This window comes from Lampris incognitus, chromosome 20, assembly GCF_029633865.1.
Source record: "Lampris incognitus isolate fLamInc1 chromosome 20, fLamInc1.hap2, whole genome shotgun sequence".
Classification (NCBI taxonomy): domain Eukaryota; kingdom Metazoa; phylum Chordata; class Actinopteri; order Lampriformes; family Lampridae; genus Lampris; species Lampris incognitus.
In genome coordinates, this window is record NC_079230.1 from 21391965 (window position 1) to 21405306 (window position 13342).

At 44.2% G+C, this 13342-nt stretch overlaps 1 protein-coding gene across 1 annotated transcript in view; it reads right to left on the bottom strand.

Annotated features, from left to right (window-relative positions):
* Nucleotides 1–492: 492 nt before the first annotated feature.
* LOC130130816 (multiple PDZ domain protein) overlaps nucleotides 493–13342 on the bottom strand; it is a 70148-nt gene continuing 57298 nt past the window's right edge. The window contains exons 37-46 of the mRNA XM_056300651.1: nucleotides 12577–12660; nucleotides 10645–10838; nucleotides 7370–7517; nucleotides 6245–6331; nucleotides 6036–6126; nucleotides 5246–5409; nucleotides 3150–3254; nucleotides 2583–2677; nucleotides 2357–2480; nucleotides 493–2168 (exon numbers count right to left, since the gene is read on the bottom strand). Of these exons, the coding sequence (XP_056156626.1) occupies nucleotides 2022–2168; nucleotides 2357–2480; nucleotides 2583–2677; nucleotides 3150–3254; nucleotides 5246–5409; nucleotides 6036–6126; nucleotides 6245–6331; nucleotides 7370–7517; nucleotides 10645–10838; nucleotides 12577–12660 (1239 nt within the window). The 3' untranslated portion in view covers nucleotides 493–2021. The remainder of the gene's footprint in view (nucleotides 2169–2356; nucleotides 2481–2582; nucleotides 2678–3149; nucleotides 3255–5245; nucleotides 5410–6035; nucleotides 6127–6244; nucleotides 6332–7369; nucleotides 7518–10644; nucleotides 10839–12576; nucleotides 12661–13342) is intronic.

Below are 13342 nucleotides of genomic sequence, written 5' to 3' on the forward strand. Positions count from 1 at the left end.
GCCGCCTTATTCGGGCCCATCGCCTTTTAGGTAAATCTGACTCCCAGCAGTACTAAATCAGATTCATCAGACAATTGTAACCCCCATAAATCATGTTTCTAGATAATGTATACCAGACTTGATGTATACTGCATAGCGCCCCAAGGCTGCAGTGTGTAGCAGTTCAAAGCAGTCCCAGCTGGTGCATAAAGGAAGGGGTTGCATTTCAAAGCAGAGAAAATGAAATATTAACTGCTTATTTTGTGAGAACAAATTAAACGACTTGATAAAGCGTTCTCCTCATTTGTTCATTCTGTACCCCCCCCCCTTCCTCCAGGGACATTATCGTGGGATGTGGCACTTGTGTATTGTGATGTATAAAATGCATTCTTCTGTGTGGCTCAGGGCGCAGGAGGCATATTGAGAAGATTTTGAAGTAAGAACGCCAACTGCTACTGCAAGAGTGAAGGGAACGATGAAAAGGTCGGAACACATTACATAACTACAGTCGGTTGAAGGTCACTTTTATTAAATTCAGTTGGGTGAACAAATTCAATACTGTCAGTCGGACAGTGCTAGGATCACACGTACAGTGATAAGAATTGGAATAGACGCTTTGTTGTGAAACTAGATAAAACGGTATATCACCTCAGATACCATACAGTGGAAGTGGACTTTATCTGACAAAGGGATCAGGCCAGAATGAGCCCGGGCCCATATAATAATACACAGGGACAAGTTATACAGGCAGAATGAAACGCTTGTGCAGTGAAAACTGGATTTTAAAGGTCCCTCTTTGTTTTCTGTAACACATTCATGAAGTGAAGATATTAGGTAATACTTAAAAAAAAAGAAGAAATAACGTGGCATAAATCCTCATAACATCTGCCTTAGCAGCAATATAATTCCGTCAAGTAGCTCCTCCTTCAGTCAAGTGTCCTGTGACCAAGACTTTACAGATGCCAAACGAATGCTTTCAGAGAGAAGTTTTACCACACTCACAACGCCGTCAGACTTTTAAGCCTTTAAGACTTAAAATTGCAATTGCGGCTACTCTTGCGGGGGAAAAAACAACAACAGTGACTTCACGACCAAATCTGATCAACAGCAGTTTCAGCAGCATCAGCTCTTCAGGAGGAAAAAAAAGAAAATTGAAGCAGAGTGTAATGCCGACAGTAGCACAAACACACAAAGGCAGATTGTGCCCTTGTCAGCTAATATAGCCATTACCTAACTCCTGCCATCTGGCAATTGCCTCAAGGGTATTTTCTCATCGGTGCTTTGATTATTCTGTGGATATCACTTCAAAATCTGGACTTCAGGCCGATTTAAATATATCTGAAAATTCGGCCTCGTCTCTTGGGAATGTTCCCCGATTATGACTAACGAGGCTTTCAGTTCTAATGACAATAATAATAATAATTATAATGATAATAATAATAGTGATAGTGATATTAATGATAATACAGTCCAGACATGCAAGAATAGAAAACTACAGTACAAAAGAGACAAGAGACTGTGTCCAGTGAATATTTTCAGTCCAGAATGGAGGATTGCTGGGGGTAGTTGTCCAAGCCTTCCCCCTCCAAAAATATTTACAGTCTATACGAGACTACATTACAATTTCTACATACTTTAAGAATTACTGGAGAGACCGTGTATCTTCTTAACACTTCCATATGTTTCGGTAATATAAGCCCTTTTAACTGCATGGCCCTGCCTCAGTCTAGGAACAGTGTTCAAAGCTATGACGCACAATACTGCCATTTCTAAATATCCATGAACAGTTGTTCATACTTCAGTGTGCGTATTTCACAGATGTAAGCCTCTGGTGAGTTTTGTGTAATCATCCAGGTGTAGGACATGACTAGGGAGAGTTAGAAATAACAGATATTTATCTATGTGAATCGTATTGCTAGTTTTCAGGATTTGCGTTTGCATACAGGCCTATGGTTTCACTTTGGGAGAGCTAAGGATTGTATGGAAGGGCAGGATAAACAGTGTATGTGTGTGTGTGTGTGTGTGTGTGTGTGTGTGTGTGTCTATGACAGCACAGTGAGTGTGACAGTCCCTTTGGTCCTCTTCAGGATGCCCACAGCCTCCTCGTGTGTGACACCCTCCAGGGTCTGCCCATTCACAGCCATGATCTGGTCTCCCCGCTTCAGACGGCCGTCTTCTGCTGCTGCCCCCTGCAAACACACGCACACAAAAACAAACAACAGATGTCAGTCAGACCACTTTCATGTACGAGAGCGATAAGGTCTGTGTTACCCCCAAACAAAATCAACAGAAAATGGGGAAACATTTACGTGAAAAACTGTTCCAGTAAAGTTGCAGAGTTTAAACCATTGAACTTCCACGGAGATAAAATCTTCACCTTTCCAAAAACTGTTTTCACATAAATAGGCAGGTCTCCATGAGGGCTGCCGTACCCGCCAACTATACTGAATCCCAGTCCATCTGGTCCTCTTTCGAGGCTAATGGTCTTATACTGAGGAGGGCTGGTAGAAAGGCAGGGAGACACAGACAGGTAGGCAATAGATGGGTAACATGGCTTTTTGGACACAGTTGGTTAATTTGTTGATTTATAGACTAGTGCCTACCCGAGGTCATCCTGGAAGATGCAGCTGGGAGTAAGGGCTCCCACGACCTGCTCATGGGAAGGTCCTGTCACGGTGTTATCTCCCCCAGTTACTACCTACATGTGCAACATATGCACATAGACATGTATGAAAACATGCATACACATGGTTGTACACACATACACACAGACACACACACACACACACACACACACACACACACACACACGGTAAATGTTATGCTGAAGATTTATTTTGAAGATTAAGCAGGTTACTTCAGAAACACTGGTAGTGTTGTGCACCTTTTGCTATACTGACGGTTCAGGTATACAACTGAGTTTAAGTAGAGAGGTCTGGCTTTACTATGGTATTTCAAAGTCTAACACTGGTAGCCTTCAACCATTCTGTTAGGTCGAACAGTCTACACAGATAACAGGGAGAGATATTCTGTAGACAAAGGTACAGGCTATCTAAATGTGTCTGTAGGTTTATCTGATACCGTGTGTGTGTGTGTGTGTGTGTGTGTGTGTGTGTGTGTGTGTGTGTGTGTGTGTGTGTGTGTGTGTGTGTGTGTGTGAGTGTGCTGACCTGCAGCTCGACAGTGCCTGTGGCATTCTTTAGGATGGTGACTGCCTGTGTGTGGTTCATGCCTTCAGCAGAAGTTCCACAGATACTGACAATCCGGTCTCCTATCTGAAGAAGTCAGACGGCAATAAAATTCAAAAGGTTACATACTTGTTGCCTTTTAGCGCTGTCAAAGGATTAGCATGTCCATTAGTTGGGAAACCACACAAGTGGCTGCATATCAGTACCCGGGGTATTTTGCCCAGATTCACTTACTGCTGTGTTTGTCAGACATGTGTTTGGGTAAACACCAATGGCCCTTTTTTTTTTTTTGCCTACGATGCGAGTATGTACCTGCAGTGGACCAGTTTCAATACTGTTTTCTGCTGCCTGAAACCTACACAAGCAGCTCCTTTTTTTTATTGTAAATGTACTCACTGAAATGCTGCTGTAATGTCACCCACCTTCAGGAGAAAAGGTGCAAGAAATTCTGCAGAACAACTGAATAGGGGACTTCTACAATAGCAACCATTGTCACTGACACATTCATCCACCGTATTGCACCAAATCAAAACTCTGCCAGCGCTCAAATGGGTTATTTCATTACATTATGCTCTCAACTCTCATTCGCGAGTCTGAAAAGAGTCAGCAGCATGAACATACAGTGCAATCTTCCCTTTATTCATTTAAAAAAAAGACCCTTTATTCTGTGGGCTTAATATCCTGGTTGTAGGAGAGGGAATTTTTTTTGTCGATGAAGTCTATGGCCATTGTCCTCCATGAGTCAGTCTCTCACAGAGCTACAATTCTGCATTTTTCTGTTTTTTTTGGGGTTTTTTTTGTAAACTGGAAGCTGGATTGTCACTGCTGAGAGCTGTGGGTTTTTGACTTATGGAAGGATTTCAAATTTTCAAAACAAGTAAAGCCACAATTAAAGGGAACGAGATCGGTCGTGAATCACTGCGGCTGGCATTAAATCTAAAAGCATTATTTGCAAGCAGGTTTTCAGCTTTGTATTAGTGTTGGAGTCAAGTTGTTGTTAGTGAGAGGATGAATGGCTCAGGTTTCGGATGGCTGCAAGAGAGGGCTTGTTCCTGGAAGATGGCCGTTTCAAATCCCCAAAATAGAAAATGGGATTAGTTTAAATAAATGATCTCCGTACTATTCCTCAGCGACTACCCTCAAAAGAGGCCCCTTCCTCTCAACTGCTCCAGTGTTGCCAGTCACGGGCCCACAGTTGAAGACTGGTTGTACTGGGCAGGACCAAGCTGTGACTAGTAATCTTGTATTGGCCTGAGTAAGTTTTCAACTTACCAGTAATTTGAATTATGTTGCACTGAATACACAGATATAACAAACAACTTATATTATCTAAAAAATAAGTGCAAAAGTTAAGTTTATATAAATAAAATGATAAGTTTTGTCAATAATAGCCCTCAAAAGTGTTTCTATTGGGGCATCCGGGTAGCGTAGCGGTCTATTCCGTTGCCTACCAACATGGGGATCGCCGGTTTGAATCCCCGCGTTACCTCCGGCTTGGTCAGGTGTCCCTACAGACACAATTGGCTGTGTCTGCGGGTGGGAAGCCGGATGTGGGTATGTGTCCTGGTCGCTGCACTAGCGCCTCCTCTGGTCGGTCGGGGTGCCTGTTCAGGGGGAGGGGGATAGCATCATCCTCCCACATGCTACGTCGCCCTGGTGAAACTCCTCACTGTCAGGTGAAAAGTAGCGGCTGGCGACTCCACATGTATGGGAGGAGGCATGTGGTAGTCTGCAGCCCTCCCCGGATCAGCAGAGGGGGTGGAGCAGCGACCAGGACGGCTCGGAAGAGTGGGGTAATTGGCCAGATACAATTGCGGAGAAAAAGGGAAGAGAAAAAAGAAAAAAACTCCAAAAAAGAAAAAAACTTTTTATTTTGATCACCACAGACTACACAAACTAATGAACGGCACACTGGTGGCCATCCAGGACGCCTGTTGGACAGTGTTGTCAGGATGAGTGAGAATGTGCATAACTGTGTCGATGTGAAGCACAGCATTACTGGGATAATGCCTGTGTTCTCAGTTGACTTTCCCTGGATAGGTGAATGTTAAGAAAAAGCATAAGCAATGTCACCTTACCTTCAACTTTTGGGTCTGGGCAGCCAAGCCATTGGGGTTCATCATGGCAATGAAGATGGGCACGTCGCCGAGAGGGCTGCCCACTCCCCCTGCTATACTGATGCCCAGAGAGTCATTGGGACCTTTACTGAACTCGACTGTTCTGATGTCCTGGCGGTCGAAGACTTTGAAGAAGTAAAAAAACACATATCTGTTTGTCAATGTGTGGACGTAAAGCCTCCTCAGAGTATAGAGTATAACTGCTATTATATATATATAGGGTGTCTCCCCACCTGCCGCCCAATGACTGCTGGGATACGCTCCAGCATCCCCGCGACCCTGAGAGCAGGATAGGTGGTGTGGATAATGGATGGATGGAGATTTATATATATATCCATTACCTAAACCGCTTATCCTGCTCTCAGGGTCGTGGGGATGCTGGAGCCTATAGGGTGATACAAGTAAACTTGACTTGCTCTAAATGGACAAATGCATGGCTTAATGCGTAGATCAGTTAATATTATTTGGTATAGAATGTGCAAGGCTCAGCATTTTTGGTTTTTATTTTTAAAAGCCATCCAGCATGCCGAATTTTGCCACAAGAGGACACTGTTACATAACCTCACACGAACAGGAACAACTTTTGGATCCATGGAAACATAAAATTCGGGTGAAAAATCAGTTTAAACCGATCTGCTCCTTTAAAAAAAAAAAAAACGGTATTTTTCGGTGAAAATCGGTAAAAAACCGAAAACGCTGAGCCTTGAGAATGTGTCATTCAGCTTAGGGTACACTGAATACAGTGTCTTACATTCCTGGCTTCGTTTGTCGAGGTCACCCTGAAGGTTTCCGGATTCAGAGCTGGAGTGAGGAGCCATCTTAGAACTGCCTGTTTCACTCATCTGAAAAAAAAAAGTTGTTTAGTGGTCTAATGTTCTTGGTGTAAGGTCACAATATAAAGACGTGACAAATTCTTGATTCAAGCAGTAAGTTAAGGGAGGGGACAAAATGGCTGCCTACCTGGCTGCTCTGAGACAGTCTTCTCTCGGAGTGGAAGGGTCCTGCTTTAAACCTGCCCACTTCCATTTTGATAGGCCCCACACAACACTAGCATCCAACACAACACAATGAACAGTGCTGAATGTTTACAAAGCAATGCTGAAGAATATTTGCATCCCTGTGAACAGTTTTAATTGATTTTGATGGAAAGATAAATGATTTTCCTGGAATATCTTGAAGCTACAATCCTTACAGCTACAATGCAATTAAATGTTTATAACACTTCTATCACTGCCATATTTTAAGACAACAGTTTATCTTGATATGGTGCCTTTGCCATAACAGCCAATGTGTCAGAATAAGACAGGTGGCGGCAAGTTTACAGAAGTGAGGTTGTTGTGGCTAACAAGCAGATATGGCATACCAAACTCAGAATACCTTTACCAACAGATACTACAACATCAGTAACTAGGACACAGATTCAACCATGTTTTTTTGTTGTGCTTGGGTGGAAGGTAAGGTAGCTGACACTAAAGGATTGGTGATTTGTTTTGAATTAATTTTTTTATTTTTGGGATTTTCCCCCCCTTTTCTCCCCAACTGTACTTGGTCAATTACCCTATTTTCCAAGCCATTCCGGTCGCTGCTCCGGGGAGGAGCTGCAGACTACCACATGCTTCCTCCGATACATGTGGGGTCGCCAGCTGCTTCTTTTCACCTGACAGTGAGGAGTTTCGCCATGGGGATGTAGCACGTGGGAGGATCACGCTATTCCCCCCCAGTCCCCCCTTCCCCGAACAGGCACCCTGACCAACCAGAGGAGGCGCTAGTGCAGTGACCAGGGCACATACCCACATCCGCCTTCCCACCCGCAGACACGGCCAATTGTGTCTGTAGGGATGCCCGACCAAACCGGAGGTAACACGGGGATTCAAACCAGAGATTCCCTGTTGGTGTGCAATGGAATAGACCACTACGCTACCCGGGCGCCCAGCACAGAACATTTTCAAAAGTCCAGCAGGCCTGTATTTTAATATACGTACTTTCCCACTAATAGCAATCAGCTTAAGATTGCAGCTGTGGACCAGACATATACTGACACAATGAATTATCCTGTTTGTCAGATATTATACTGGGTCAGAGTACCTTGAGGAGTGCAGCCACAGCCTCCTGAGTGGCTGACCGGATGTCCTCACCGTTGACTGAGAGGATCTGGTCTCCTTGCATCAACCTGCCGTCACTTTCAACCACACCTCCCTTCACTATGTCGGACACAAACACTCCAGTGTCATTCCTGGTCGGGAAGGTGAAATCACAGAGACATCAGAGTGTGGACAATATATAGATTTAATAAACGGGTGTCTCTCCTGCCGACGAGGAACTTCTTTTCCGAAAGTAGCTGACTGTGTCCAGCCTCAAACTGACTGAAACCTGCATTTGGAAGCATGATTGACAGTGATCATGCTATGTAAAACTAGATCGATAGGTGAATTAAGTTTGGACACATGATAGTTATGGTTTTCATTTTCCCCACAATTGGCCTTTTCTGATATATACAAAGGGAGATTGCGGCAAGTTGCATTTTTCCGCTTGAGACCTGTGAAGGGTCTTATGCAGGGAAGGAGACATTTTCACCAAGTAACTCCAGTCAAGTATGTGCTCCGAAGCTCTACATAATTCAAAATGCTGACATTTGTGGCCTCAATGCCAAAGAGCTGTTCCATGCAAAAGTTTTTTTTTAATACCCCTGCACTGTGTAATTACATCCCTGGAAATACACTCATACAGGGTGTCAGGCTTAGGTATGTGCCTGGTTGGTTGGAAAATGGCAGAGAAACAGCCTAATATTTGAATGTCAGGAGTGTTTTTCCTCAAAACTGTTCCTTCATCATATTTTTCCGTATTGTGTCCTCCATGTGCATGCTACTAACATTTCAAAAGTCTGGCTCTGAAATCTCGGTAAACTAGAGAGCCACATTGAACAGAGTACCAACCAAACAAAAGCATATTAAATTGACCGGTCTTCTTTTTTTCCCTTTTTGAGCACAGACTTTTGGGTTTATAGATCACTGCGCGACAATAAGTGGACCTACAGTAGGCCAGTAAGCTTTTCCAACTGTACACCACTATCATGGACTCTAAATTTCCAAGGTGCCAATCTCCACGTGAATTCATTCTAACACAAGCTGAAGCTGTGATTAAGCAACCTGATAGCTCGATCGACCAGCGCCAGAGATACTTGGCTGTCACAGGTCCTCACCACTAACTGCTAGGTCTGTTTTAGCCAAGGGTTTAGGTTATCCTTTATGTTGCTGCCTTTTCCAGTCTTGGGTGTTTTTTTCGTTGTTTTTCCGCTTGTGAAGCAAATCATTCTCACATACTGAGACAGAATCAGAAGGGAGGTCAAGAGCTAGTTTCAAAGCAAAGCTACCTACTGCTGACTTCTTCAGCCCTTGGTTAAAAAATCTATCCGTCCATCCATTATCCAAGCTGCTTATCCTACTTAGGGTCACGGGATGCTGGAGCCTATCCCAGCAGTCATCAGGCAGCAGGTGGGGAGACACCCTGGACAGGCCGCCAGTCCATCACAGCGCTGACACATTCACACCTTGGGACAATTTAGTATGGCCGATTCACCTGACCTACATGTCTTTGGACTGTGGGAGGAAACTGGAGCACCCGGAGGAAACCCACACAGACACAGAGGAGAACATGCAAACTCCACACAGAGGACGACCTGGGATGACCCCCCCAAGGTTGGACAACCCTGGGGCTCGAACCTAGGACCTTCTTGCTGTGAGGCGACTGCGCATTGGATCATCTATTCGATCCGGTGTCCTGCTGTGCAGAGACACCGATTTTATCAACAAATTCAAACATGAGCAAACACACACATGAATATGTAAATGTACATTGAGAGAGGGACAAAAATCTCAGCTTTCACACATCTGGATGAACCAAGACATGACAGGCAGAAAGACAGACATAAGCAAATGAACAATCTCTCTCTCTCTCTCACACACACACACACACACACACACACACACACACACACACACACACACACACACACACACACACACACACAGTCACAGTGTCAGTAGTGAGCAGTGTTTGTTTTTGTGTGCATATTTATGCCGGTGGCTACACAACCCATTCTTAAGTTGTGTCTGTGCATTGTCTTAAATTCAGGCCTCATATTTACCAAGCGTCTTCAGAATTTCTTCTGGGAATTGCAGAAAAAGTATGACTAAGGTTAAAAATACTCATACCTCAGAGTAACCCAAGCGAATTAGTCATGAGATTTTTTTCTTTCCCACTCAGCTAGTAGCGAGACTCCAAAGAGAAAGTGACATCAATATTTTATGACAGTTTGGGCCGCAAAATGAAATTAGTATGACATAGTGTTTTCTCTACAGTGCACTGCACAGTATTACTGGCAACACCGTTTATGGACTTTTGGGAATAGCCTATACTGCCAAGCAAGTGACACACAGGATATACATAGTCGAGCTCAAATAAAAGCTTAAGAATGCTCTCACTGAGCACTTTTTTATACTGGTGGACTCAGGAGGTCTTTTCTCGAGAAGGAATGTCAATAATATACTATTGCTCCGATTTGGAAAAGTAGGGCAAAGATTGTGTCACTGAGCCTTTTTTGGGCAGTTAGGACCAATTTCCTAGTCTTAGAAGTTTGATAACTACAGGCCCAGATCACCCACCAAGCTCCACTCATTACTGACAGCACCAGACTGATACAGCAGGAAGGCAATGACTAGGAAGCACCTAATGGCTTCGTGTGTATTTTCACATACTTGGGTGGTGGAATATGCAAGTCTATATACTTGTGGGAGTGCTGGTATTTGTGTGTGGGCATGTGTACTTGTTTGCTTGGGGAACTATGTAGCAGCTACACTGCAAGGCTTTCTGAACACCGTTTACCTCAGATCCCGTGATCTGCATTAAAGAGGGAACATACATGTCATACAATAACTAAGTGATAATAACTGTATTAGTCTTTATTACATAATAAAAAGACTAAATATGTCTGAGTTTCATCTACAAATAATATGCAATTATTGCACTGAAGCAGACCATAACAGAATTGTCCTTGTGATGGTGATCATAACAAGTATATAAAGTACTAGCCATACTGTTTATTGCAGAATACAGTACATTGCAAATAACGAAAGGGAAGCACATATTGGGAGCATTGTAATAAGTCCCCCCCTTATACCAGGTCCTGGATCACTATGATCTATCCAGGACTAAAAACGTCCTTACTAGACGACTGGAATCCTTGGCAGAATAGAAAACAATCAGTGAGTCCTGGGGTTCAAAGCTGAGTACCACAGACTGTGGCTCTTGAAGACTGCTACACAGGAAGCAAAAGCAGAACTTGTTCAGATGGCGCCTCTTACCTTCGCCCCACAATGCTGAGGCCCAGGCCCTGGCCAGGCTTCTTGTGGAGCTCCACAGTGAAGGCGTCCCAAAGGTCCTCCTCCTTGTACTGGGCCTCGTCCCTGTAGACGGTCAGCCGAACCCTTTGGGGGGTCTGGCGCAGCACATTGATAGCTTCATCATGACTGGCGGCACGCAGGTCAATGCCGTTTACCTGTGGGACAGCAAGGTGGATGTCTTAATGTTATTGCTTCAATATTAGGTTGCTCTGTTACACCAGTCATTTACTTATTTCGCTTGAATAAATGGACAAATAGAAATATGTTGAGATCACTCGAGGAAAGGTATGCATAGATGTGCATTTTCCATTCAGCATATTCTAACCAAGTTTTCCCCCACTACACACAACTTAAGAAGCTATACACCATACCTGAGTCTCTTTTGTTTTAGCTTAACAGCCAAAATGATTGACAGGTGGCTGATGCACCACTGCCACTGCAGTAATAATGAACTGAAAACAGTCAGCAGATAGGAGTTGGCTGATGTATGTAGTTGCTTGGAATAAGATAGTATGGTGTCTCTCTCTATCCTATTTTGCACTCAACTGCACAGTTGATGTTACATTGGGCAGCACGGTGGCCCAGTGGTTAGCACTGTTGCCTCACAGCAAGAAGGTCCTAGGTTCGAACCCCAGGCCTCCCAGGTCCTTTCTGTGTGGAGTTCGCATGTTCTCCCCGGATCTGCGTGGGCTTCCACTGAGTGCTCTGGTTTCCTCCCACCATCAAAATACATGTATGTTAGGGTTAATACTCCGGTCTGTGCCCCTGACCAAGCCATGGCAAAAAGAACTGGAGCTGGACTCCGGGTGCTGCATGGTGGCTGCCCACTGCTCCTAGCTACACAGCTGCTCACTGCTTCCGGTGTGTGTGTTTTAGGGTGGGTTAAATGCAGAGGACGAATTTCCCCATGGGGATTAATAAAGTACATCTTCTTCTATCTTCTTCCCCTTTAACTATGCAACCTATTGAGATGTTTCTATACACTGGTGAAAAAGTCTACTCCCAGTTTGACATTATAAGACTGAGCTATTAGGAAAGGGAGGTTGTTCTATTCACTAGTAAAAGGCTTTCCTCTTACTACTGAATAGTGCGACCTTGCTTTTATTATATCCCCTATATTTTTCCTTGATATTGGCCTGAGAATTTCAGCCAAGTGTCGGTCCACATAAAAGGAGGGAAACACCTCATTACCTTTAGTCATGGACACACAATGGGCTCTTCCCACTGCAGAGAGAATAGCAAAAGAATGGCATTGGTTCTGCTGTGTACACAGAATGGGTGGCCGCTCTTTCACTTTTCCTCTCTGACCTTATTGCTGAACACTAGGGCTTGGATCAGGGCCAGGAGTGAATAGTAGGTTATTAAGTCATACGGGTGTGTGTGTGTGTGTGTGTGTCCCTGTGAACTCAGGCCTATTGATAAAGCTACCATTACTTACCTCCCCAGTCCACGCCCTACGAGAAGGTGTCAAAGAGAGGATGATTCTAAGTTGAGCTAGACTACTTGGAAGTTTTTCTCACCGTGTCACCACAGTGGTTTCTCAGAAATGAGATTATAAACTTTTCCCCAAAGATTTCAACCATGATAATTTGCCTCAGCACATGGTGTTATTCACGGCAATTTGTTGGCTTCCATATTTCTCTGACCTAAAGCAACCGATCTCTCGTCACTGCTGTTTTGCAGAATTGAAAATGTATGTGACACAGGGACATAAACACATTTGAGTTTAAACTCTGTGAGCCACTCTAACTAGCCTAGACTGAACTCAACAGAACAAATGGCCTCAAAAGTGCTAATGTAATTTTCATGTTAAACTGAAGCTCCTCTTGCACATCTCAGTTATGTGAAACATGTTCAGATCCTGTATTTGATGCTGATTATATTATACTAAACCTCTAGGATTTGGTCTCCTGCCCACAGCCGGCCATCTTTGGAGGCTGCCCCTTCTTCATAGACTTCATGGATGATGATGGCCCCCTGCACATAGGGACAGACAGACAGTCAGAGACAGTGCAAAAGAGAAATGGAAATTCTCTCCCTCTCTCTTTTCATTTTTACCACTCTTTATGGAGAGGTAAAGAAAAGAATTGTGTCTGATGGAATGAGGAGAAAGAGAAAAGTGCCCATAGAGGGGGAGGAAGGAAGATTGAAGGGTGAAACAGGACAATGACAGGTGGTGATGGAAGAGAAGACCGAGGCAGCCGGTGAGGGACCAGGGATGAGGCGGAAAGCAGAGGAAAAGAATGACAGTGACAAAAGAAGATGAAATGATGGCAGAATCCATCCGGTGGGAAAGGGACCGACACTGGGTGGTGCAGAGACAGATCCAGACAGAAGGAAAAAGCAAATAAAAGAAATGTGCGCCTGTGTGCACACATGCCCGTCTTTAAATGTGCTTCTCTGAAGGTATATCATTTCGCATGGCCCTGTGTGTGTGTGTGTTTCTTTGTAAGAGTGTCATTCGAAGTTCAGAGGTTACATTCCAGGGCTGCGTATTGTCTCTTGTGGCCAAGGCCAGACAAAGAGCTATTCCCCCAAGCCTGACTGAGCAGACAGAATAGATGGGCCGAGGACAGGAGGAAAGAGGGAGGAGAGAGAGAAAGAGAAGGGGAGGAGAAGGAGGACTGACAACATAATTTCCTACATTCCTGAGCCTCCA